The sequence below is a fragment of the Pteronotus mesoamericanus genome, unplaced genomic scaffold (genome assembly GCF_021234165.1).
Source record: "Pteronotus mesoamericanus isolate MK-2021 breed Mesoamerican mustached bat unplaced genomic scaffold, CSHL_Meso_final scaffold_118, whole genome shotgun sequence".
Classification (NCBI taxonomy): domain Eukaryota; kingdom Metazoa; phylum Chordata; class Mammalia; order Chiroptera; family Mormoopidae; genus Pteronotus; species Pteronotus mesoamericanus.
The window spans coordinates 2,507,245-2,534,486 of record NW_026555301.1 but is presented as its reverse complement, the minus strand read 5'-3'; the positions used below and the strand labels follow the sequence as shown (position 1 = coordinate 2,534,486).

Genomic DNA, 27,242 nt, shown 5'->3' with positions numbered 1-27,242 from the left:
GGTTTTAGCCTCAATTTTTTTTAAACATTACAAATAGGCTTTTATTTGTCACCATTAAATGCCTGAATTTTAAACAGATACTTGGACTGGGGGATCATTTCCAGCAGCTTGTTCAACTTTAGTACCTGTCTTGTTTCCCGGAGCTTTTCCAAATTTACTACACCTTCGCCATGAAGCTCCATGAGTTTTCCCAATTCAAACTTGGGCCGCTTCAGCTTTTTTACTTTTTTTAAAAAGACATATGGAGTGGATCAATAGATTGTCAAGCTTTTCTCTGTCTTTCCAGTGCTATGTGGAATCAATTTATTGACCACTTCTTTCAAGTCATTTGTCTGCACCTCTTGGGTCAAGATTTCCTTCATCTTTTAGATATGGCAGACTGTTGATGCTGAGCGTAAGAGGTCTTCCGAACCTGATTACTGTCTTTTAATAAAACAAGCACAGAATAGATGAAGCAAATAACCGTTGGTAGTCTTGATGGCAACATGAGCCTCAGTCACTGGCTACTGTTTTTTGAACACGGAACACATTTTGTCATGGGTTAGGATCCATGCTATGAAGATTAATCAGGCAATTTTTGACCTGAACATCCTCAGTAATTAGCTTGAATTTTCTAAATGCAGTTTCATCATTCTCACATCAGCTAGGTTCACTTCAAAAACATGACCCTTGAGACCATCAAGTGCAATTTTAGTTCCTTGAGTTTTTGTGACTAGTGTTTTTCTACTATTTATTATATTGAACATAGCTGGTGCTTTCACCATCATGCTAGTCTTTCTTAGAAAATGGAACAACCACTTTCTTCTTGGTGCCCTTTTTGCTGCTTTTTGTAAGGTGTTTGTTCTTACCGACCACCCTTCAAGAACTTCTGCTTTGCATTTACAACTTGGCTAACTGTGGCACAAGAGGCTGAACTTTTGACCTGTCTTGGCTTTTGACATGCCTTCCTCACTAAGCTTAATCATTTCTAGCTTTTGCTTTAAAGTGAGAGACATGCAACTCTTTCTTTCACTTGAACATTTAGAGGCCATTGTAGGGTTGTTAATTGGCCTAATTTCAATATTGTTTTGTCTCGGGGATTAGGGAGGCCCAGAGAGAGGGATAGAGCCAGGGAATGGCTGGTTGGTGAAAGAGTCACAACATACATGCATTTACCTATTAATTTCATCACATTTAATGGATGGGTGTGGCTTGTGGCACCCCAAAACAATTACAATAGTAACATCAAAGATCACTGAGCACCGTAACAAATATAAGAATGAAAAAGTTTTAAATAGTTAGAGAATTACCAAAATATCACAAAGACACAAAGTGAACTAATGCTCTTGCAAAAGAGGCACCAGTTGCCGTGGCTTGGTGGTTCAGCTGGTTGGAGCATTGTCATGTACAGCAAAAGGTTGTGGGTTTGATCCCTGGTCAGGGTGTGAATGGGAGGCAACCGATTGATGTTTCTCTTTCTCTTCCTTCCTCTCTCTAAAATCAATAAACATATCCTTGGATGAGGATTTTTTTTCTAAAGTGACATTGATAGACTTGCTTGAACAGGGTTGCCAGAAACCTTCAATTTTTTTAAAAAAGGCAGTATTTGCAAAGCTCAGTGAAGGGCAATGAAATGTGTTATGCCTGTATTTTAACTTTGTCTTTTAGAAAAATAGTCTAAACACTTCATAGAAAAAGTGTGAAATGCAGAGAAGAATGATACTAGTGTTCTCAGGAATGTTGGCATTCTATTTCCTTCCACTCAGATTTTGTAATTGTTTAAAATTTTAATTCTGCCTTTACTAAACTCCGCTTATTTTTAAATTCATTATGCCAAAATTACTTTTGTATATGTCATTAACATCGCTTAAAACAAGTTCAGAGTTTAAATATCACACCATTCATTATAAAAGCAATATAATTTTATTCAGAGAAGTTACAAAACACCGAAAATCAGGAAAAAAGGCCTGCATTTTTACTAGTTGTAGATGATAATTATTAACATGTCAGGGCACTTCCAGTTTTTTAAGAGTTGCAGTGGAGGAAGTGGCTCTTAAATTTAGGTTATGTTAAATATGTTACCTTTTTTGCATTTACATTTTTATAAATTAATTTTTATTTATTCCAGTCATAGATCTTTTTTAAACAAGAAAATGCCTAAGTTAGTCTTGATGAGTATAATTTAAGAGGCAGTACAGTACTCTTGACCCCTTTTTCCCCTAATCGTAGTGCCTCTGCCAGAGATAAAGGTTAACCATTATTATCTATTTGGTATGTGCTCTTCCAGGCCTTTTTACATGCACTTCCATGGTTATTTCTTCAGTTAAATTTCATCAGTAAAAGTGGCAGGTGGTTCAGCTACAATTTACTTTAGGCAGGAAAGCCTAAATTTATTGGCTTACATCACTGAAAAGCCCATGGGTGGTTTGCCTTCAGGAATGGCTGATTCCAGGTATCAGTTGCAGTGCTCTGAGCCAGCCAGGTTTCAGCCCTGTACTCTGTCCTGGATGCATCCAGCATAGTGACTACCACTCATGACATCTGGCCTGAGAGTGGTGGACGGGTGGACAGAGTTGCCACTACCAACATTAGGGCGACAGATGGTGGCCTGCCAAAACAGAGTGGCTTGATGCATTCCCACAGTTCTACTTAGAACTCCTTATTAATGGGTGAGAAGGATTAAAGAATATCATGATATGGATTAATCATACTTTATGAAACCATTCCTGCTTTGGTAGACATCTAGTTATTTCCAGATTTTCATAATTATAATATTTTTGCTGAATTGATGGTTGAAAATATACTGCCTTTATTTTATCTTTTATTACTGATAAAATTGATCATTTAATTCAATTACTAATGGAAAATTTTATAGTTACAAATTTTTTCTTCTTAAATTATCAACCTTTATTCTTTTTTTTACAAAAGATTTTAATTTTAGAGAAGGGGGGAGGGAGAAAGAGAGGGAGAGAAACATCCATCAGTTGCCTCTCACACATCCTTAACTGGGGAGCTGGCCCACATCCCAGGCATGTGCACTGACCAGGAATCAAACTGGTGACCTTTTGGTTTGCGGGATGTTGCCCAACCCACTGAGCCACACCAGTTGGCATCAGCTTTTATTCCTTTAACTTATGTGTTGGGTTGTCATTTCTCTTTTGATTTTCAAGAATTACTTAAATATTCTGAATATTTATATATTTATATATTTTCTTGTGGTGTAAGAGCCTGTGTAGGAAATAGTGCCAGGTATCCTCAGTCACCAAACAGCATTTTGCCAAAAGCATATACCATCTTGGCATACTTTCCCAACATAAGGAATATTGAAATTCTCTGTAAAATAATAAGTTCCACAAATCAAAGGAAGCTGGATACAAAAGTGGTTAAAGAAAAGTACTTTAAAACATTTCCATTGGCTTTCTCAAGTCTCTGGTTTATCCTTTTGAATTTTGTGCTTTTTCTTGTGAGGTATATAAATTGAAACAAAACCCCACAGCAAACAGAACAAGTAATAAAGGGCCTGGTGAACTCTCAGGAATCTCTGTGTTACAATCTAGAACTTTGTGTAATTGTTCAACATATAGTTCCAGGCATTTTTAAATGGTTCTTGCAGAGGATTCTCAGGTAAGTGAATCAACATACTCCATAGCCAAGGACACCGAACTAAAGATGCTGACACTTTCATTTGTTGCCATTTTTCAAATCTCTGTACATGGCTTTATCATACCACAAGCCTCTCTCGTAGTCCCTTCCCCTGGGCGCTCACATGGAGTCTGTCGCCTATTTCGTATTTTCGTGAGCGCATAAACAATACATTTTGCAGGGAGAAGGCTTGAGTGTGATAATGATGGGAAATTCAGCTAAGTTGGTGCTCTTTCTTTTAGCCCTTCCTCCTCCAAGAAAAACACGAGCTGAACTCATGAAGGCAATAGATTTTGAATACTACGGTTACCTCGATGAAGACGATGGTGTTATTGTGCCTTTGGAACAGGAATATGAAAAGAAATGTAGGTCTACAGGCATTTCATTTTATTATAGGTGGAATCTGGTTTCTTTGTTTGTTTTGAAACTGGCTTTTTAAATAGTGCTTTATGTCAGAAAGGAGTTTTCTTTTTTGCTAATATTCTTCAGAGGAAGTGATCTGCTAGTGACCTACCCCCTAGTAATTGTGAGGCAATTTAACATGATGTTGGACCAGAAGGAGCATGTTGGGGAAGCTACAGAGTGACATATGACCTGGTCCCTGTCCACCAGGGTTTACTATCTAGATTCCTTCCCAGACTGCCCTTTCTTGACATCATGAGATAGTGCCCACTTAAGGAGATTTAGGCCAGCTTTAAACACAGCTAACAGTTTATCAGTGTAGAGCAGGATGGGTCTCTTTTTTTTTTTTTTTGAGAGCTTCCTCCATGCCAAGAACTATGCTGCACCTTTTACAGACATTCTTTTGAAGTCTCACAACAGCTCTTTGAAGAATAAGTTAGTGCTACTTCCCATGAAGTGCATTGAACTAGGGCTTTGGAAGCAGGTGGTCAAGAGTTGGAGCTCTTTGCCAGCATGATGTATGATTGCATCTCCATTTTCATGTGAGCATGTCAAGAAGCCACCCAGATTGGTGAACTGGGGAGGATCTGAGGATGTTCTCTCAAAATCTGCTTTGTAGTGACTTGAAGCCAAAGCTGTTGTGAGACTAGACTGCCACTCATATCTGATTCCCTCTCACCAGGGCGGAATGAACGATGTCCCTTTCCTGAGGGAACATCTTGGCCTTGCTCTGCATAGTTTTTAAAGCTGATTCAGAGACCAGAGTAACACCTACTGTCCCTTGTCTTCAGTCAGAGCTGAATTAGTGGAAAAGTGGAAAGCAGAGAGAGAGGCTCGACTAGCAAGAGGAGAAAAGGAAGAGGAGGAAGAAGAGGAGGAAGAGATTAACATCTATGCCGTCACTGAGGAGGAGGTACTGGTGGGCACTGAGGGTCTCCCTGGTGCTCACTAACTTCTGCTCTGAGTTGTGAAGCCTGGACCTCTTGGGAGGGGCCCCTGTGCAGGTCAAGTTCAGCCACTGCTTTTTGCCTTGCTTGGGACCTCCTGGTAGGAACTACAAAGTGATCTGCTGTTGGTTTCTGCTTGGAGGCATTTGGGAGAGGCTACACTGCAAACTGAGTCCAGCTGCCACTAGTGTCAGGCTTTGCACTCTTTGGTGGGCAGTGTGATGTGAGCTGAGGCCAGCCACCAGTTATGCTAGGCTAATGGCCACTTATTTGAAGCTATGTTTCAAGCTGCAGCTGACTACTGTTTATGCTAGCCTTGGGGGCCACCTGATGGAAGTTACATTGCAAGTTGTTGAGATTGCCTATGTCCAGCCTGGGGCTGCTTACAGGTACAGAGCATGCTGAGGCCAGCTTCTGCTTGTTTGGGGTTTGTGCACCTTTCAGAGATTTTAGGGAAGTCTGCTTATGTGGAGCAGCTGCTAGAAGAAGCTCAAGCCCAGTGATTGAGTTGAGTGGGGTGTGGTCTCATGGAATCATCAGGGTAGGGAGAACCTTGTTAGCCAAGTTAATGGAAATCTCAGATTTGGTCCCCACATGGCTCTGCGGGCTGGATGGGAGGAGGGCCCAAAAAGGGAACAATGCTGCCTGCCAATACTTCTGTCCTGACGCCCGCCCCACTAGCAGTTGTCCTGACTCTTGTTAATTTAGTTTCTCAACGTATGTATCTGGCACTTTTCAAGCTGCTGCCCCAGTGCTGGAACCCAGAGCAAATGAGTTTGTGAGTCTGTGTGGCCAGCAGCCCTGTTTCATTTGGAAGCATTCTCTGCTTGTTGCCACAGCCAGATGTTATGGGGATTCCTATTTCTGGCACTGGTGCTTTGGACTGGGGATCCTGGTGTGGGATTGGGGCCCCTTGTTCCTCAGAAGGGACTTCTGCAGAGGAGATACCCCTCCTGATTCTAAATTTCCATACTGTGAGTGTGAGACCTGTCTATTTAGTGTCTCTGCCTTTCCTACCAGTCTCCACATGGCTTCTGTATAGCTTAGTTAATGGAATTCCTGTTCAGCTGCTCTTCAGATGGTTCTCATGACAGTATTTTTATAATTTAGTTATAAGTTTGATGTGATTGTGGGAGGAGGACAGCACAGTGTTTACCTGCTCCACCACTTGTTTTTTTTAATCTTCACCCGAGGACATTTTTTCATTGCTTTTAGAGAGTGAGGAAGAGAGAGACAGTTTAGAATTAGGGGAAAGGAGGGAGAGAAACATTGATGTGAGAGAGAAACATTGGTTGCCTTTTGTACATGCCCCAACTGGGAACTGAACCCACAACCCAGGCATATGCCCTGACTAGGAATTGAACCCATGACCTTTCGGTCTGTGTGATGATGCTCTAAACAAGTGATCCACACCAGCCCCACTCTACCATGTTGACTGGACTTTAAATTTAGTTTTTAAAATATAGGTAATATAGTCACAAGTCAAGAACCAAACAGTATATAAAGATAGTTAACAAAGATTTTCTTTTGCAGCTGTGCCCTCCATCTACCTAGTTCTTACTGCTATTTTTCTACTTAATGATATCTTGGTTGTATTTCTGTATAAGTGCAGAACTTCCTCATTCCTTTTTTCTCCCTTTTAAACAGTTGCAGGGTAGCATATTTTATAGCACTAGCAACATTTATTTCATGTTTTCCTGTTCATGGACTTTTGGTTGTTCTCTGTTTCTAGTCTGATGAAGAAGGCAGCCAGGAGAATGGAGGGGAAGATGGACAGCAGAAGTTCATCGCTCATGTCCCTGTGCCATCACAGCAAGAGGTAAGGTAGAGGCTGTGAGCTGCCCTTGCTGGTAGAGCTTCCCAAGTGCCAGGGACCTCACTTCTAAAGAAGACTCCATTGAGTACTCTGTATTTTTTTTCCTATCTGTCCATTTGGTCAGCTCTGATTCCTGACTACATGACAGTGGTCAGTGTGCTCATAATAGGGTGTGGAATCTAGAGAAGGCAGGATTTCATTTGCTTTAGAGAAAACTGATGAACATTCTGTTGTTCACATGCTTGCAGTGGGAGAGAAGGGGACCTTCACAACCACTCTGGGTATTGAGCTGCTCAATGACCACCCTCAGAGAGACTCCATCTTGACTGGGTTCTGGCAGGGAAGAGAGGACCTTATTGAGGAGTGTTGCATGAACCCTTTACTCTTGTATTCACAGATTGAGGAGGCACTTGTACAGAGGAAGAAGATGGAACTCCTTCAGAAGTATGCAAGTGAGACTCTGCAGGCCCAGAGCGAAGAGGCCAAAAGACTCATGGGATATTAGGGCTGAGTGAGGGCTCTCCTTGGGGTCTGGAAATCTGTTGGGAGTTCTTCAGCCCCACTGGACCTTGCATTAACCCACAGGGCTCTGCTGTCCTGGGACTGTAGACTGACAGGCTAGTGCTGTGAGGCTTCTTGCTACTTACTGTTCACTTTTCTCTTAACTTTTCTTACTTCATCTGCTGATCTCACATGAGGAGTCTGCCCCATACTTCCCTGGCAGACTTTCTACAAGCTAATAGTTCAGTTGTCACTGTTGTACAATATTTTGCTACTTGATGAACCCACTCATTTTTATCTTGAATGTGTAAAACAGGCTGCTGAGTGCCTGTGTTTTATTTAGCCTTCTACTGTGATTTGGTGGGGAGGGTAATCAATTAATGACTACCATTAAAAGAATACAGTTTTTCCTAAAAAGATGTTATTTGTAACTCCTTTTGAAAAAAATGAAGTGTGTTAAACCTGAGCTCATATCTCGCATGTCAATTGCCAGCCGGAGCTGTACCTTTTGGGCCTGGCACAGTTCTCTGTGGCTCATTCAGCCTGATACCCTCCTGCCCAGGTAGCAGGAAATTGAGTTTACTTCTGTTTTATGACTGGCTCTGTAGAGAGCTATTTTTATTAAAGATTTTTATATGAGAGGGAAACCTCCATATCTAGTTTGTTGTTTCCTGGGCTCCGTGCACTGAGGTGGTGATTGCATTAGAACGTGAGATTCGGAATCACTGCAGGGAGGAGGGTCCCAAAACACACAGCCCAGGTGTGGGAGGGCCGGGACTAGTTCTGGGCTCTACCGGGAGCTGACGTCGGTGGGCAGAGCCATCCTTACTGTGTCCCTAGGCAGCCTGTGTGAAAGTACACCTAGGATGTCCAGGAAGCACCAGTTGGATCCAAACCTGCCATCCAAACTGCGTGTTTTCCTTCCTCTGAGAAGAACTGACAGCAGAGGCTGCAGCCTCTAGGGCAGTGGCAGGCAGCCTCCCCATTCGCAGAGGGGTCAAAGTGTTAGGACCAGGAAGTTGTCCTTTGGGTCAGGGCCCTGTCTGTAGCTGTTTGTGAACAGGAAGTCCTGGAGCTTGAGGAAGCCCATTACACAGCAGGGAGTTTGGTTCTTCGGGTGGTCTGCCTGCCTGGAAACAACACATTCTGGAAATGGCAGTCATGTGCCACTAGGGGCGGCAAGTGTCGGGGAGGATGCAGTCAGGCCACGGGTGATTCTGGGGGCCCTCTTGAAGGAGACCGAGGGCAGCAGGGAGCTGTGCAGGGGTGTGAGCAAGGGGGTGGCCTGGTCAGTGTGTGACCTGCAGTCAGGTGTGGACACTGGAGGCATGAGTCAGGTCAGGCAGAGGCTGGGCAGAGGCTGGGTGTGGTGGGGAGTGGCCGTGTGGGGAAGGTGACAGAGGAGACCTGTGAGGATGAGGAGAGGGGACATAACTGGGCAGGGGCGACCTGCGTCCTGGCTCCTCTGAAGGAAGTTCTGGTGGCCCCCCTAACCCCTAACCAAGCTCCTGGGCAAATGCGCGCAGGGTGCTGAGAGGGGTTGAGATTGGAGCTCTGGGAGTGGAGGCCCTGGCAGCAGAGCAGGTCAGAGCTCTGGGACCCAGCACCAAGGGCGGGCTCAGGAGCAAATTCAGTGGGGGCTGTGAGCAAGTCCCTCTCGGTCCTTGGCCTCAGTTTCCTTGCTTTAAAGTCCAGGACTGGACCTGTACGTTTTCCCCGGGGTCTGCGTAGTCCCTAGTCCCTGGGCAGAGAAAAAGAAGGTCCTCTGGGAGAGCATGGCCCACATCAGAGCCTCTGGGATGGGTATGGAGTGCCCAGCTCAGATGGACCCCGTTACGGGTTTTTCATTCAAGGGGCACACGTGGGTTTGGGGCTGCCTTGCATTCGGTGAGAGCAGGAAATGCAGACAACAGGTATTTCTTCTCCCTGGGAAAGGTGGTTGGCAAGTGTCTAGAGTGTGACCCATCTGGAATTTTCCAGGGCTCCGGGCCTTCCTCGTTCAGTCAATGGAATTCAGCAGCCATCTGAACCATCTGGGACAGAGACAGAGACAGGAGCCCCCCACCCTGCTCTGGCCCTACAGTTTACAAAGTGCCTCCCCACCCTAGATATCATCATGGCTTCCCTGGGTGCACACAGAACAGGAATTAAGTGCCCCGAATCTGAGGAAACAGGCCCTTGTTTTAGAAGCACCTGACCCAGCATCCTACTGTTTTCCCTGACAGAGATGGTATCCAACTCCAGGCCTCTTCCTGTCCTACAGGTGCTGGCTACTTTGTCAGACACCCCAGAAATGAGATCTGTATAGGGCTCCCACCCCAGGTGAGGAACAGCAGGGAAATCTGAATTAGCTTGGTGCTGTGATCACTGGTGGGATGTGATTACCGTGGCCCAGCTCATTGTTCAGAGGTTTCAGAACAAATGTCAGGATTCTTTATTTGACCAAACCTATTTCATGGTTTGCATTAGCTTTAGTTCTGCACAGTTTTCAAAGTGGCAACTTTCCATATACACATATCCACAGACTTCTCTTTCCTCCGCTCACCTCCCTGGTCCACCTGTGAGTCTAAAATATCAACCTTTCTCTTGTTTTAATATTTGTCATACTAACCCCACCCAGAAGTTAGACTGCCCTCCTTCCTCTGCCCCTCTACCCTCTGCACTCTGCCCCCTGACTTCACATGCTCCTGCTTTGGGCAATTATAAACAAGGAAGAGATTAAAACCGTTTTCTCCACACCCTGGGCTACTGCTAGAACGACAGGCCTGCTATAGAGAAGCAAAGGGCTGATTTTGTGGCCTGACCCACTGCTTTACCCTAACTCCATCTTTCTTCTTCCTTCCAAAGCCCTAAGAGAGGATGGGGTGAGGTTCTCACCCCTGCTCACATCAATGCAGCAGGATCCCACCTGGTGTCCTCAGGCCTTTTCTAACTCCTAGCAGGCACTGTTTAGCTAGTGAGGCAGGCCCACACGCACTGGGAGACTGGAATTGGTGGCCCTCTGGCATTTTCACATCTGTTCCCCTCCTGCTTTAACCTGCCCCTACCTCCCTCTCCTTCCGAAAAAAGGAAACAATAGAGGTAATGTTTTCTGTAGGGCTGACCCTGTACTACAAAGTTCCTGCACTGGGTACTTTTCTGAAAGTCACCAATCCTGGGTTTGCACCTCACTAAGATGAGTGGGGAGGGCAGATAGATCTGCCTTCGGATCTCTGGCTGGGCCATGTAGGATTCTGTAAAAACTGGTGTGGAGAGGGACAAATTTTTCTCTACTCTCAAGAGTCTTCTGGGTGGTCTAATAAATAGATATGAGACAGCTTAGCAAAAGAAAATGACCAAATTTAATACATATGTATGGAAACCTTGCGTACAGAAGAAAGGGACCACATATGCAGGAGAGCTTCAGAGATAGAAAGGGAACATGGATATATAAGGCATCCTGAGCTAAGGATGAGGTAGGGTGCCTTGGGAGCTTCAATGGGTCATTGCAGGATGATAAGAACAGATATTTAGTAAACAGAAGTTTACCCTGATCTGTGGACAGATTGAAAGAAACTGTGCCTGATGATCTCTTGTTATGGGCAGGGCCTCTGTTTCAAGTTTTAGGTAGTTAAGGGGAGGGGCAGAAGTTTCTTCTGAGCTTGATACTAAAATTATTTTTAGCTCAAAGTAATTGCATACCACTTAGTCACATGTTGGAGTGGCTCATTCTGAACCCCCTACACTGGCAAATTTGAAGGGTTGGGAAATAGGGAGATGGGCTTCAAGGCAGGGGACCAGATGATTTTGGGGCCAGATGAAATAAGGCAGTCCTGGAATGTGTTGGTGTTTTGGAGATTCTGTGCTTGTCACTGAAGTCTTAGCATGGGGATAGCCAGGTAAGAGCAATTCTAGCAGGCCCATTTGGTGGGAGGGTATGGGGCCAACTAGAAGCTGAGAGGTGAGGAAGCCAGGGCAGTCCTCTGGGGAGTGGTGGTGGTGGTGGAGGAGCACTGCTCTAGTTCTGAGGGTAGCAGTGGGGGATGTGAGTGCACCTTGGAATTGGGAGAGGTTTAAGTATGGTAGCTGAGAGCCAGAGAGCCCCATATTTTCAGTCATATCAAGTGTGAGATGGGTTCCATCAACAGAAACATGGAAAGCTGGTATTCAGTTGGCTCGTGTTTATGACGTTTTGGATTTCTGGGAGGGAAGAGAGTGGGATTGCTGCAGTTTCGTTGACCACCAGGTGAGCTGAGGACTGCCTGGGAGGGAAACTTCGCAGACTTCAGCCAACCCCAGACCCCAGACCTTAGCACAGGGCATCTACGCCTACAACTGCTATGGCATATTGCTTTCTTGCTGCTTTTAATTATCTAATATTAAAATATGAATCAAGCACTCATATATTAAGAATATAGATATTATGTTTGGTGTCTGGTCTTCTTCATGGTGTTTTTCACCTTATTTCTAATTGGGGACACATCAGCACTGGTCTGGGCACTGCCAAATTTAAAAAATGTGGATGCTGTTGTTAGAGGCTATAATAATAGTGACTGTAGAAATAAAAAGGTGAGAAAATAGAGGGAAGGAAAGGAGGGTGGGAGAAAGGAAAGAAGAGAAAGATGGCATTTGTCTCTAACCACTTGGAATTGTGATCAACAGAACATTGGGGTTACAGCACATGCTACAGATGATACAGCTAGGATAGTGCCACCTGTGTGGCAGTAGCACAAACAATTTAAATTCAATCAGCCTACCAGTGGCCATTAGCTTTAAGAATGTTAAATTCTCAATACATTACTTAAAAATTGAAATGTGTGTTATTTCAAATTTTGGGCATTAAGTGAGACATCACAAATGTTTTTTAATTGTTCTATTTTAAACATGCAGTATTCAATTTCAGATAAAATGCACTGTGCCATTCAGGAATTTACTACTAAAAGACAGGAAATGTAGGTTTTTGTTTTTTTTTTAACTGTTTTATTGAGGTATAATTTGCATACCATAAAATTCACCTATTATAAATGTACAATTTAAAGATTTTGATAAATTTCCTGAGTCATACAACACTCATGACAGTCCAGTTTTACAGTGTTTCCATCATCCCACAAATACAAATGGTGGCCGGGCTCTCAGGCAAAACCCATGCCAAGACCAACATGCACCATGCCATCCCAAACTAATTCCATGCAAGGCCAATGTAAAGGCCAGTTTCCTCTTTCCTTTCCTCATGACTCGAATTGGTGATGGCCTTCTAGCTCCTGGACTCATTTTTCCCTTCCCCCTGTCTACCTTGTGCTTTGGATAGCCACTCTGAGCTGGAGGCAGATGTTGTTTTCTGGGAATCTGGGCTTTGACATGCCCCACCTTCCCAGAACAAACCCCATCCATCCCTTCTGCTACTCCTTTTGAGTGGAGGCTATTTCCTGTTGTTCTGGCTGTCAGCTTTGATATACCAAAGCTGTACTCCCAGAATTGCTTTTCCATTGCACTTTTGGGTTGCCTGTCTAGTACTGTTAGATATTTCCCATAGCAGTGGACTTCAAACTCTTCCAGAACAAATAACTCTTCCACCGTTACCATACATGCGTCTACCTTTGCCTCCTCCAGTCTCTTCCCCACTTGGCCAGTAAAACTGGTGAGAGTACTGGTCCTGGTAGATTTGCTCTCTATGGTCTCCTTAAACAAGAGGAGCCCCTCTTCCCTTTTCTACTGAGAAGGGTATGGGATTCTTGTCTGCTTTGTTCGTTGATGTATTCCAAAGACCCTAGAACAATACCTGACCCACTGTTTGTTTAATGCTCACAGCAGGCATTAAACAAACAATGAATTAGAATTGGAGTGCTGTAGCCCCCTTGTTAAGGGTGCTGTGTGAGGAAGGCGGGAGTGTTCTCAATTTCCTTCCATTCATAGCGGGAAAGGCCCTTGGGAAATAGGTTCTATTTGATCTATTTTATGCTTCTTACAGATGTTAGAATATCATTTCTCTGAGGATTCCTGGTTCACTGTGCCATCTTGGGAGTCGGTCTGTCTTGCAGAACTGCCCACAAACCTTGCTTATTCCTCTGCTCTGGCCAATCTTTGATGCTTTTCAGCTGGGTTAGTTACCCCAACTGGACCCACACCACCAACTGAGCCAGCTTATTTTGAGATACCTGAGCAGCTGCTTCAACTGCTAGACTCCCTTTCGGGGTTGTGATCTCCCAACTCCTCTTTTTGGCTTAGCTTTCCACCAAATGGGGCTCCCTAATTCTCCTCTCCACAGAGTCCTAGGTCATGTTGAGCCACAGCTTTCAGGTGCCTCTCCACAAAGATTCTGCCTTCTCCCCAGTTTTGAGGACAGCTTAATTTCTGGCCTCACTATAAACTTCTTTTTTCCTTGTAGTGTGCTGTCAGGCCTTTACCTCCTTTGTGTGAGAAAATGTCTATCACATCCCGTTAGAGGGACTCGGCATCATTGGCCCCCTTCGTGTGAGCACTAAGGTGAAACTGCTGTGGTCGTTCTCTTCTCCAATGATCCACTCTAGAGGAGGACGTTCTGGGTCCAACTGCTGGGTTAACAGGCTCCCAGGCCTGCCGGCTCAGAGACCCCACCATTCCCACAAACCTGCTTCGCACTGTGGGTCTGGAAGAGCAGCAAGTAGGCGAGCCCAGGCAGGCTGACCGTGCCTGGGGAAGAGGGAGGCAATGCAGGAGGCGAGGGACACACCTGGCGGGGTCTGGACTGGAGAACAGCTTAGTTGATGAAGGGTCTGAGGTGGGCAGTGGTTTTGGGGTGGTGCAAAGGGCGGGATAAATAAGTGGAGGGGGCGTGGCGAGGGCTGGGGGCGGTGCTGAGAGTGGAATTGGGCGGTGGAGATGCTGTGGGCGGACTTAGGGCGGACCTGAGGGTTGGACTGGCCGGGCGGAGAACTGAAGGCCAGCAGCTAGATTTGCAGAGGGCTGGACTAGGGGCGTCGGGGCGGGGCCGAGGCCGCGGGACTCGGGCTGGCCAGGAAGGGGCGGAAGGCCGGCTGGGATTGGACCGCGGCTGGGGATCTGTGGTGCCCCTGCTTCAGGTGTTCCGGAGGCTCCACGTCGCCTGGCGCCTGCGGCTTCTGTGAGCCCAGGCGGTCCCCAGCGTCCGGACCCGGCCTGCAGCTCCCGCGAGGACATGGCGGGGCCGGGCCCGGGGGACCCAGACGAGCAATACGATTTCCTGTTTAAGCTGGTGCTAGTGGGCGACGCGAGCGTGGGCAAGACGTGCGTGGTGCAGCGCTTCAAGACCGGCGCTTTCTCGGAGCGCCAGAGCAGCACCATCGGCGTCGACTTTACCATGAAGACGGTGGAGATCCAGGGCAAGCGGGTCAAGGTGGGAGGCCCGGCCTGGGGTCCCCGGGCCGGGGTGGCCTGCGCTCTTTGGCCCCTGCGCACCCCAGGCTCGGACGTGCACTAGGGGCGGCCAGGGCCCCTGGAAGGTTCTCCCTCAGCGGGGGCGGGGATTGTTCTGTTCCCTTAGTAGCTAGAGTCCAGGATTATTCTGAGGTGTCTGTCAAATCCCTTTTGCTTTCCCTTTCCCTTTCTCCTTTTGGACAAAGCCTGGGCCTTGGGGTCTGAGCCAGGTTCAGTCCGCAAAGCGACGGCCTTTGGTGTCTGTGTGTGTTTGTGTGCGCGCTTTGGGGGTGGTGAGGAGGAGGAGGCTCTGCCGTTGCGAGCTCACACCCTTTACTTTGCTCCCAGATAAGAGGAAAGCAGCCGAGCGCCTCAGAGTGCCGGGGACAGATGGACGCCTGGCTGGCCAGACCCTTCCCCGCCGCGATTGAAGCCCCAAGCTCGACCCTTAGGTGGGGAACCCAGCCAGCAAACTACACCCGCCCCTCGACGAGGAGGGATCAGGAAGTAGTTGCTTCTAGAACCGGAGGGCCCAAACTTTTTGTCAGAATTTCCGGCTTGGCTACGCCTCTCTTCAGTCTCTTTGTGGACCTGGTGGTGGAACTTTTACTAAGGCCCGCGCTGGGTCCCCTCCCCCAGCTGGAGTTCGGTAGAAACTGAAAATTTCACGGATACCGGGGAGGTAGGGGAGAGAACCAGTCTTTGGCAGTGGCTGCGAATAGAAACGGCAGGATGTAGTTGCCACAGTGTTCTAGCAATGGTTTGATAAATAATATTTGTGATTAATGAATTAGAATTTCTTAACCTGGATGTCAGCCCTCTAACAGAGACTAACACCAGCACACAACATTGTTTTTTTTTGTTCAGAAGCTTAACTGTATTGTACAGAAATCCTTTTCGTTTTTTCATGGTTTTGAGTTCACTGGATCTCCAGGGCAACTCTTAAGAGCACTGGGCAGGGGCAGTACAAGGCAAGTGTTGTCTCTCTGTTTTCAATAAGTTGAGCCAGGGCGATTGGAGTTGTTGAGCCCTGATGCTGTGGGGCTTTGCCTCCCTGGCCTGCTCTAGCCTGCTCATAGTTGCCTTTGGCTGGGATACTTAGCTCTTTGTTCCTGCAAAAGTTGGATAATTTCTGTGTTGCCATCCTCCTGCTCCTTCATGAGCAGAAAGTAAGCCAATGGTCTTTACATGGCCACAGTGCATCAAGAGTAGATGAGACGGTGAAAGCAGAAACCACCTACCTGAAGGGTTTTTTTTTTAAATAGTTTTTTGGGTTTCTGTGTGTTTTTGGTCTCCTTAGGATAAGGAAAAAAAAAAAGAGCAAGGCGTGGCAAGCAGCACTGAGTCATTATTTGGGACCACCCTTTTTAGAACACATTGCCAAGGAAGGGTTGTGGGATGGGTGGAATACATCCATGGGTGAATTTGTGCTTTGTGATGATGTCAGAAGCCACAGGGAAAGTGGAATGTAAAAATATAGGCATAATCAGCAAGTGGCATTCTTGCAAGCTGTCAGCCTGCTCCCACTCCAGTGTTTGTCGTGGCCCATTCTGACAGTGGTCAGGGAAGGGGCAGGGTGTTTCTGTTTACTTGGTGAGATAACAACCTGTGCCCCTTTGAAGCCCAGGGTGTACTATGTACCCAAGGATAGGTTATGCAATACAGAGCAGGCAGTTCGTTATTTCTTTTCTTTATGGTCACCTCCAGATTGTTCTTAGGAAGCAGCTGGGTAGGACTGGAAATGGAAGAACAGTGGAGGGATGGTAAAACCTTTAATAGTTATAATCATTGCTCTTCTTGAGAGTCTGTTGTGTGCCAGCTATTTTATGGATGTGTTATTATTAACCCCTTCTCATATGGGATAGGCTTGCACCAGGTCGCATAGCTAGTGAGCAACAGAGGTGGGAATTTTTCTTCCGTCTTTTCTGACTCCAAAGCATTGAGGCCTTTCCCCTCCTCCTTGGAATATGATTGTTTGGAGTGGGAAAGCCTTTGGCAGTTATTTACCTCCTCATTTTGCAGTCAGAGAAACCTTAAGCCCAGTGCACTGAAGAGGCTCAGAATTAAAACTGAGCAGCAGTGGGTGAGGGACCTCTCTAAGTCAGGATTTCTGGGCTTTATTGGCTCATCAGGAGCAAGTCATTTTTTCTCTCTCAGAGACTCTTCTCATCCATAAAATAGCTCTGTGTGTCTTCCAGCAATGCAATTAAAGAAAATATATATATAGCTATGAGGTTTAACTTACATACAGTAAATCTTACCCATTTTTAGGTGTACAGCTCTGTGAACTCTGACAAATGTATATAGACCTGTAACCACCACCACAATCAAGGTATAGAATACTTCCATCAACCCAGAAAGTTCCCTAGTATCCTTTTGTGTTATTGTCCTCCCTTCACCTTAGCCCCTGGCAACTACTGGCCTGTTTTCTGTCACTATAGTTTGAGCAATGTGATTTTTCCTGGAACCATTGATAAGCCAGATTTTATTATTGTTTCTGCAGAAACATGTCCACAGATTTAGTTTAAAACCATTAAAACCTTTTCAGGGTCTGTCCAGGGTCCAAGAAGCATCCAATATGACTTCCTAAGCTTCCTTTCCCTGTAATGCTGGCTTTTGTTAGAGATTAAGGAAACTTAGAAATAGATCACCTAGTGTTTTTCCAGTTCCTCTGAGCTCTAGTGCTTGGGGATATGGTGGGGTGTAGGGGGAAGGCCAAGAGACCACATATTCAGAAGAGCCACTAGCTTCTCATGCAGCCAAAACAATATTACTTTTACTTAGTTTTATATTGAGGTTCTACTTGTTTTTATTTGACTAAAGAGTTCTGCTGCCAAAAAATAAAAAGTTTGAAACATCACAGATATAATTAAAACCCTTCATTCCTGTAGTCACTTCCTTTTGCAACCTGAATAACATCCAAACTCCTTACTTGAAGAAATGGACCCTGTCTGTCTTGCCAACTTCAGCTTTCTCCCTGTGTCCCTCACTCAGTACTCTGCAGTTTCACTAGCCTTTTCTGTCCTTCATTCATGCTTGCCTCAGGCCCTTTGTATTTGCCCCCTGGCTGTCCATACTCTGTCCCAAGGGCATCTGCTTGGGGCTACTGCTTCGTCATTTGGTTTCCACTAAGAATACCACCTCCTCAGAGAGGACTTCTGTGGCCTCCCAGACCCTCTTTCCCAGTATTCGATAAATTCAAGGGTAAGTTCATAGCATGTACCAAGACTTAAAATTACTTTGTTTGTTGGTCTTCCTCTATACAATTTCAGTTCATTAAAAGCACAGAGGTTCAGCTGCTTTGCATTATCAGTGAATTCCTATACCTACAACAGTGTCAATGCTGTTCAATACATGTCTTCTAATTGATTTTTATTTATAGAGAGGAAACTGAGGCCCAAATAAGTAATGTGACCAACATGCCCAAGGTTGCATGCAAGTCAATGACAAAACCAGGATTTGAACCCAGTCAGCCTGGCTTCTGAGCTCAGTGCTTTTTTTACACTTGACCATTCTTCTGAGTCCCGGATGGACTCAGAAGGATGACTCTGAGATCTTGCAAGTTAATGAATCTAAGAAAAGTGTAGTTGTGGCCACCGCACTGTGAGAGAAGAATGGACTTGGGTATTTTACAGATTTCAACTGTAAGGATTGAGACCCCAAAGAATTTTATGGTAAACAGATGTTCAGCTAACAGAACATCTGGCCAGTTTCAAATAGCTCACATAACCTGCTGTGCTGGTTAGTAAAGCTCTGTATGTGGTGATTGGTTCCTGTACCCTATCCCGTGTGGAATCCTTTTGTCCTCGCTATACAGAGGGCAAAAAAAGCCTCGAGAGGGAGCCTGGATGCTGCTAGTCTTTCACATTGTGGAGTCTGTGAAAGAGAACACTGGATTAGGAGTCTGAAGGTCTGGGTTTTATGTCTAATCGTGCTATAACAGTGGCTAGTTTCTTTTCTCTTTTTGAAGCTCCAGACTTCCTCATTTGTGAAATGGGACTGATGAGTTGTAGGGAAACTATGGACATGCTTAAAAATAGTTTAAAATTCTCTTTATGTATTTTGAATAGACATCATATACATGGTTCAGAATTTCAAAGTTTTCAAGATGTGAAATGGCATGCAGTACTCCTTTCCACATTTGTTCTCGAAGCCACTCAATGCCCTCTACTTAGAGGCAGTCAGCCCTGACTGGTGTGGCTCAGTGGGTTGGGCATCATCCCACAAACTGGAAAGGTCACTGGTTCGATTCCCAGTGAGGGCAGTGCCTGGGTTGCAGGCATGTGAGAGGCAAACAATTGATGTTTCTCTCCCTCTCTCCTCCTCTCTTCTGCTCTAAAAATAAATAAATAAAGTCTTTAATAACCAAAAGAAGGATATTGAAAAGAAAGAGGCAATCAGTGTTAACCCATTTCTTATCTATCCTGAAAGTGCTGTTGTAAATAAAACCAAGGAATCACAAAATATAAGGAATTATTTTATTGCTATTGTTACCATTTCCTTCCCTACATTTTAAAAATTATTTCTTTTTTTAATTTAAATTTTATTTTTCAGTTATATTCAATATTATTTTGTATTAGTTTCAGGTGTACAGCATAGCGGTTAGACAGGCATATATTTTACAAAGTGTTCCACTCACTCAGTATTTCCAGTACCTGCCTGGCTGCATACATAGTTACTACAACATTATTGATTATATTTCTTATGCTGTACTTCATATCCCTGTTACTATTTTATTTTGTAAGTACCAATTTGTACTTCTTAATTCCTTTCACCTATTTGACCCAGTCAGTCCCCCAACCCCTCTCCTCTCTCGCAACCACCAGTCTGTACTCTGTTTCTATGAGTCTGTTTCTATTTCATTTGTTCATTTATTTTGTTCTTTAGATTCCACATATAAGTGAAATTGTATGGTGTTTGTTTTTGTCTGATTTACTTCACTAAGGATAATACTCTCTAGGTCCATTCACACTTAGATAATTTCCTTTTTTTAATGTATTTTATTGCTTACACTATTATAGTTGTCCCACTTTTTCACCCTTCACCCATCGCCACTCAGCCCTTCCTCCACTTCCATAATCAGTTCCTTCATCATTGTCCATGTCCATGGATCCTTCATATATGTGTTTTGACGAAACCTTCACCTTCTTTCATTCAGTCTCCACCTTCCCTTTCCCCACTTAGAGTTGTCAGTCGGTTCTATGATTCTGTGCCTGTGGTTCCGTTTTACTCATTAGTTTATTTTGTTCATTAGGTTCCCCTTATAAGTGAGATATGATATTTGTTTTTCACCAACTCGCTTATTTCACTTAGCATAATAGTCTCCATTTCCATCCATGCTGTGGCAAAAGGTAGAAGTTCCTCCTTCCTTTCTGCTGGATAGTATTCCATTGTCTAAATATACCACAGTTTTTTTATCTGCTCATATACTGACGGGGATTTAGGTTTCCAAATATTGGCTATTGTAAGTAGTGCTACCATGAACATGGGGTGCATAAATTCAGTGTTTTCAAAGCACAAATTGGAATCTTTGAGTATATTCCTAGCAGTGGTATCTCTGGGTCAAAAAGCAGTTCCATTTTTAGTTTTTTGAGGAAATTCTATACTGTTTTACACAATGGCTGTATCAGACAACGTTCCCTCCAACAGTGCGCTAGGGTTTCCTTTTCTCCACATCCCTGCCAGCACTTGTTTGTTGATTTATTGATGTCCACTTTGTCAGATGTGAGGTGATACTTCATTGTGGTTTTAATTTGCATCTCTCTGATGGCTAGTGATGTTCAGTATTTTTTCATATGTCTGTGGGCCACCTGTATGTCCTCCTTGGAGAGGGGTCTATTCAGGTTCATTGCCCATTTTTTAATTGGCTTATTTGTCTTTCTGGTATTGAGTCATGTAAGTTCTTTATATATCTTGGAAATTAAACCCTTGTCCAAGGTATCATTGGCAAATATCTTTTCTCATATGGTTGGCTGTCTTTTCATTTTCATGATGGTTTCTTTAGTTGTGCAAAAGGTTTTTAATTTGTTGTAGTCCCATTTGTTTATTTTTTTCCTTCATTTCCCTTACCGTAGGGGATTTTTGTGGTATCACAATTTATATTTAAATCTTTTATCCATTTTGGTTTATTCTGGTGTATGGTGAAACATGGCGGTCTAGTTTCTTTCTTTCTTTCTTTTTTTTTTGGCTTGTACCAGTTTTGTTCCCCAACCACCATTTATTTAAGAGGCTGTCTTTACTCCATTGTACCCTCTTGCCTCCTTTGTCAAATATTAATTAGCCATAGATACCTGGGTTTATTTCTGTACTCTCTATTCTGTTCCATTGATCAGTGTGTCTGTTCTTATGCCAATACCAGACTGTTTTGATCATAGTGGCCTTCTAGTATAGTTTAATATCAGGTATTGTGATTCCTCCAAATTTGTGTTCTTCTCTCTCAAGATTGGTGACTCTTCACAATCTATTTTGGTTCCATATAAATTTTTGGAATACTTGTTCTAGATCTGTGACATATGCCATTGGTATCTTAATAGGAATTGTGTTGAATCTATAGATTGCTTTGGGAGGTATGGACATTTTAATGATGTTAATTATTCTAGTCTATGAACATGGTATATGCTGCCATTTATTTGTATCTTCCTCGATTTCTTTCTACAGTGTCCTATAGTTTTCTGAGTACAGATCTTTTATCTCCTTGGTTAAATTTATTCCTAGGTACTTTATTGTTTATTTATTTATTTTTATTGCAATAGTAAATGGGATTGTTTTCTTAGTTTCTGTTTCTGATAGTTCATTATTGGTGTTTAAAAATGACATAGTTTTTTAAAATTTTATTTTACTGTTGTTCTATTACAGTTGTTTCAATTTTTCCCCTGTTGCTCTCCACTGCCCTGTCCACACCTACACCCACATTCAATACTGACCCTGTTGTCTATGTCCTTGAGTCCTTTATAAATGTTCTTTGACTAGACCTTCCTTCTTCTTTCTCCCTCCTCCCTCTCCCCCCTCCCCTCTGGTCACTGTCAGTCTCTTCCTTGTTTCCGTACCTCTGGTTCCATTTTGTTCATTTGTTCATTTTGTTCATCAGGTTCGTCTTACAGGTGAGATCATATAGTATTTGTCTTTCACCTCCTGGCTTATATCACTTGGCATAATACTCACCACTTCCATCTATGCTGTTGTGAAAGGTAGGACTTCTTTCTTTCTTTCTGCTGCATAGTACTCCATTGTGTGGAAGTACCAGTTTTTTGATCCACTTGTTTACCCATGGGCACTTATTTCCAGCAGTTGACTATTATAAATAATGCTTCTATGTACATGGGGGTGCATAGGTTCTTTTCAGTTGGTGTTTCAGGATCCTTAAGGTATTATCCCAGCAGTGGAATCGCTGGATCAAAAGGCAGTTCCATTTTTAGTTTTCTGAGGAAATTCCATACTGTTTCCCACAGTGGCGGCACCACTCTGCATTCCAGCTGGCACTGTACTAGGGTTCTCTTTTATCCACAGTCACTTGTTGTTTGTTGATTTGTTAATGGTGGTCATTCTGACCAGTGTGAGGTGATATGTAATTGTGGTTTTAATTTGCATCTCTCTAATGGCTAGTGATTTTTGCCATGTTTTCATGTGTCTATGGGCCCTCTGTATGTCCTCCTTGGAGAGGTGTCTGTTCAGGTACTTTGCCTAATTTTAAAAATATTATTCTTATAATTTTAAAGATTTTATTTATTTATTTTTAGAGAGGGGAAGGGAGAAAGGGAGAGAAACATCAGTGTATGGTTGCCTCTTGTGCGCCCCCTACCGGGGACCAGACCTGCATCCTAGGCATGTGCCCTGTACTGGGAATCGAACCCGCAACACTTTGGTTTGCAGGCCGGCCCTCAGTCCACTGAGCCACACCAGCCAGGGCATCCTTTGCCTGTTTTTTAATTGGATTGTTTGTCTTCCTGATGTTGAGCCATATGGGTTCTTTATGTATTTTTGAGATCAAACTCTTGGTCAAGGTATCATTGGCAGATATATTTTCCCATATGGTTGGTTCCCTTTGATTTTGATGATGTTTTCTTTAGCTGCACAGAAGCTTTTTAATTTGATGTAGTATCATTTGCTTTTTCTTTCCTTTACTTCCCTTGCCCTAGGAGATATATCAGTGAAAATATTGCTACATAGGATATTGAAATTTTACTGCCTATGTTTTCCTCTAGGACTTTTATGGTGTCCTGGCTTACATTTAAGTCTTTTATCCACCTTGCATTTATTCTGATGTATACTTGTAGGTTGGTGGTCTAGTTTCATTATTTTGTATATACCTGCCCAAATCTCCCAACACCATTTACTGAAGAGGTTATTTTTACTCCATTTTATGCTCCTGTGCCCTTTGTCAAATATTAATTGAATGTAGAGACCTGGGTTTACTTCTGGCTCTATTCTGTTCCATTGATCTATGTGGTTGTTCTTTTGCCAGTACCAGACTGTTTTGATTATAGTGGCCTTGTAATACAGTTTGATTTGACATCAGGTATTGTGGTCCCTCCTACTTTGTTCTTCTTTCTGAAAATCACTGAGGCTATTCAGGGTCGTTTTTGGTTCTATATAAATTTTTGAAATGTTTGTTCTGTATCCGTGAAACATGTCATTGGTATTTTAACAGGGATTATTTTGAATCTATAGATCGCTTTGGGTAGCATGGATATTTTCATAATTTTAATTCTTCCAATCCGTGAACATGGTATAGGCTGCCATTTGTTTGTGTCTTCCTCAGTTTCTTTCTTCAAGGTTGTATTGTTTTCTGAGTACAGTTTTTTTACCTCTTTGGTAAAATGTATACCTAGTACTTTATTATTTATTTTTTTATTTAGCAATATTAAATGGGATTAGAGGAATCCCATTTACTGTTTCTGATAGTTCATTATTGATGTATAAAAATACCATTAATTTCTGAATGTGACTTTGTATCCTGCTACTTTGCCAAATTCATTTATTTGGTAGAGTAGTTTTTTGATGGAGCCTATAGGATTTTCTATGTAAAATATCATGTCATCTGTAAATAATGACAGTTTTACTTCCTCTTTTCCAATTTTGATGCCTTTTATTTCTTCTTGTCTGATCACTGTGGCTAGGACTTCCAGTGCTACATTGAATAAGAGTGGTGAAAGTGGACACTCCTGTCTTGTTCCTGACAGTAGGTTTTTCATTTATGGCCTTTATTATGTTGAGATATGCTCCCTCTATTATGTGTTTTTTGTCTTTCATTTTGTTTATGTGATGTATCACATTTTGATTTGTGGATATTGTACCATCCTTGCATCCCTGGAAAAAATCCCATCTGATCTTGGTGTGTGATCTTTTTAATGTATTTCTGTGTCCAGTTTGCTAATATTTTGTTGAGGATTTAATTTCAGTGTTCATCAGAGATATTGGCCTTTAATTTTCTTTCTTTGTTGTGCATTTATCTGTTTTTGCAATTAGGATAATACTGGACTTGTAAAAAGAGTTTGGGAGTGTCCCTTCTTGAATTTTTTGGAATTCAAGTTTGAGAAGGGCAGGTGTTAGTTCTTAAATGTTTGATAGAGTTCACATATGAAGCCATTTGGTCCAGAGCTTTTATGTGCTGGGAGTTTTTTGATTAGTGCTTTGATTTCACTAGCTGTTATTAGTCTGTTGAGGTTTTCTGCTTCTTCCTGATTCCATTTTGGAAGATTGCATGTTTATAGAAATTTATCCATTTCGTCCCAGTTGTCCAGTTCTTGGCATATAGTTATTCATAGCAATTTCTTTTTTTTCTTTTTTAAAGTATATTTTATTGATTATGCTATTACAGTTACCCCAGCTTTTTTCTGCCCTTCATCCCCATCCACACTGCACTTTCCCTCCAGCATACCCCCCCACCCCTTTGGTTCATGTCCATGGGTTGTACATATAAGGTCTTTGGCTTCTCCCTTTCCTAAACTATTCTTAATTTCTCCCTGTCTATTTTGTGCCTACCGATTATACTTTTTATTCCCTATACCTTTTTCCCAATTCTCCCCCTTCCCCTCCCCACTGATAACCCTCCATGCGATCTCCATATCTGTGATTCTGTTCCGGTTCTAGATGTTTGCTTAGTTTTTGTTTTTGATTTTTAGGTTCAGTTATTGATAGTTGTGAGTTTGTTGTCGTCTTACTGTTCATGGTTTTGATCTTCTTTTTCTTAGGTAAGTCCCTTTAACATTTAATATAATAGGGGCTTGGTAATGATGAACTCCTTTAACTTTACCTTCTCTGAGAAGCACTTTATCTGCCCTTCCAGTCTAAATGATAGCTTTGCTGGATAGAGTAATCTTGGACATAGGTCTTTGTCTTTCATGACTTTGACTACTTCTTTCTAGCATCTTCTTGCCTGAAAGGTTTCTTTTAAGAAATCAGCTGATAGTCTTATGGGAACTCCTTTGTACAGACCTGTCTCCTTTTTTTCTTGCTGCTTTTAAGATTCTCTCCTTATCTTTAATCTCGGGTAATTTAATTATGATGTATCTTGGTGTGTTCCTCCTTGGGTCCAATTTCTTTGGGACTCTCTGAGCTTCCTGGATTTCCTGGAAGTCTATTTCCTTCTCCAGATTAGAGAAGTTTTCCTTCATTATATTTTCCAATAATTTTTCAATTTCTTTTAAAGATTTTATTTATTTTTAGAGAGGGGGAGGGAGGGAGAAAGAGAGGGAGAAACATTAATGTGTGGTTGCCTCTCATGCACCTCCAACTGTGCACCTGACCTACAACCCCGGCATGTACCCTACACTGGGAATGGAACCAGCAACCCTTTGGTTCGCAGGTTGGCACTCAGTCCACTGAGCCACACCAGTCAGGGCAGTTTTCAATTTCTTATTCTTCCTCTTCTCCTTCTGGCACTCTTAGGCATCATTAGGATGTTGGAGTGTTTAAAGTCTTGGATGTTCCTAAGCCTCTCCTCATTTTTTTGAATTCTGGTTTCTTCATTCTGTTTCAGTTAGATGTTTACCTCTTCCTTTTGTTCTAAATCATCGATTTGAGTCCCAGTTTCTTTCCCTTTACTGTTGATTCCTTTTATATTTTCCTTTATTTCACTTTGTATAGCCTTCATTTCTTCCTTCATTTTGTGACCGAACTCAGTCGTTTCTGTGAGCATCCTGATCACCAGTGATTTGAACTGTGCATCTCATAGGTTGCCTGTTTCTTTACCACTTAGTTCTTTTTCTGGAGTTTTGATCTGTTCTTTCATTTGGGCCATATTTCTTTGTCTCATTGCACCTGTTATGTTGTAAGGGGCGGAGACTTAAGTATTCACCATGGTGGGACAAACCTCTTTGCATTGTAGCGCTGTCTGTGGGAAAGGGGTCAGACAGGCAACAATACTGCTTCTTTGGCTCTTGCTCTACTTTCCATCACTTCTCTCGCTTCCTACAAGTGGATTTTGCCCTTTCAGCTGCTGATTCCCAAGTGGGTGGGTTTGTGCCTGTCTTAGGACCCTGTGGGCCTTTCCAGTGGACTCCCCTGTGAGACTGAGTGTTTTTCCCACTGCTGCAACCCCCACAGATTTTTACAGCCAGAGGATTTGAGTCTTTAGTTTCCTGTGCTGAAGCCCTGGGTTTCGTGATCTGTCTTGCTCCCTAGTTGTTCCTTCTGGCTTATCCAAGCGGTAATGTGAGACCCCTGGTCAGCTAGCCCCCGTCACATCTACACGGTGCACCGCTTGACTGGGTGTCTTCTCTACCCTGGTGCCCATCTTTGCCCCTCCTACTGGTATGAATGAATGTTTCTTTAACTCCTTGGTTGTTGGACTTCCATGCAGTTTGATTTTCTGGAGTTCTGGTTGTTTTCCATTTTAAAATTTGTTGTTATCCTTCTTTTGATTGTGTGAGGAAGCAAAGTATTTGTACCTACACCTCCATCTTGATGAGAACTCTCATAGTAATTTCTTATAATGCTTTGTATTTCTGTAGTATCAGTTGTTACTTCTCTTTCATTTCTAATTTTATTCATTTCAGTCCTCTTTTCTTTTCTTGATGAGTCTGGTTAAAGGTTTGTCAGTTTTGTTTGTTTTTCACTGAACAAACTCCTGAATTCACTGATCTTTTGAATTGCTATTTTTAGTCTCTATGTCATTTATTTCTGCTCTGATCTTGATTATTTCCTTCCTTTCACTTGCACTGGGCTTTTTCTATGTTGTTTTTGTAGTTCTTTTAGGTGTTAGGGAAGGCTGTTTGAGATTTTTTCCATCTTCCTTAGGTAGGCATGTAATGCTATCAACCTAACTCTCAGTACTGCTTTTGCTGTGTCACATAGGTTTTAGGTTTTGTATTCATTTTCGTTTGTTTCCAGGACATTTTTTATTTCTAACTTGATCTCATTGTTAACCCTCTCATTATTTAATAACATGTTATTTAGCCTCCATGTATTCAAATGTTTTTGAATTTGTTCCTTGAGGTTGATTTCTAGTTTCCAGTCACTGTGATCCAAGAAAGCACTTGATATGTCTTCAGTTTTCTTGAATTTGTTTAAGTCTTATTTTGTGTCCTACCATGTGGTATATCTTTGAGACTGCTCCATGTACATTTGAGAAGAATGTATATTCTACTTCTTGGGGATGAAATGTT

General features: G+C 43.0%; 2 protein-coding genes and 1 pseudogene across 4 annotated transcripts in view; 2 read left to right on the top strand and 1 right to left on the bottom strand.

The window, feature by feature from the left end:
- The window catches only part of ISY1 (ISY1 splicing factor homolog), a 37,704-nt gene extending 30,000 nt beyond the window's left edge, over positions 1 to 7,704 (top strand). Inside the window, exons 8-11 of one of the 2 annotated variants that reach the window (XM_054587463.1) lie at positions 3,864 to 3,986; positions 4,815 to 4,936; positions 6,703 to 6,789; positions 7,184 to 7,704. In XM_054587463.1, coding sequence (XP_054443438.1) covers positions 3,864 to 3,986; positions 4,815 to 4,936; positions 6,703 to 6,789; positions 7,184 to 7,291 — 440 coding nt within the window. In that variant the 3' untranslated portion in view covers positions 7,292 to 7,704. The remainder of the gene's footprint in view (positions 1 to 3,863; positions 3,987 to 4,814; positions 4,937 to 6,702; positions 6,790 to 7,183) is intronic. The other variant, XM_054587464.1, reaches the window with a different exon arrangement.
- On the bottom strand, positions 3,094 to 3,674 carry LOC129081797 (methylsterol monooxygenase 1-like; annotated as a pseudogene).
- Positions 7,705 to 14,250: 6,546 nt separating the features above from the next.
- Positions 14,251 to 27,242, top strand: part of RAB43 (RAB43, member RAS oncogene family) — a 73,153-nt gene continuing 60,161 nt past the window's right edge. For both annotated transcript variants that reach the window (XM_054587466.1, XM_054587465.1), the window contains exon 1: positions 14,251 to 14,617. In XM_054587466.1, coding sequence (XP_054443441.1) covers positions 14,420 to 14,617 — 198 coding nt within the window. In that variant the 5' untranslated portion in view covers positions 14,251 to 14,419. The remainder of the gene's footprint in view (positions 14,618 to 27,242) is intronic.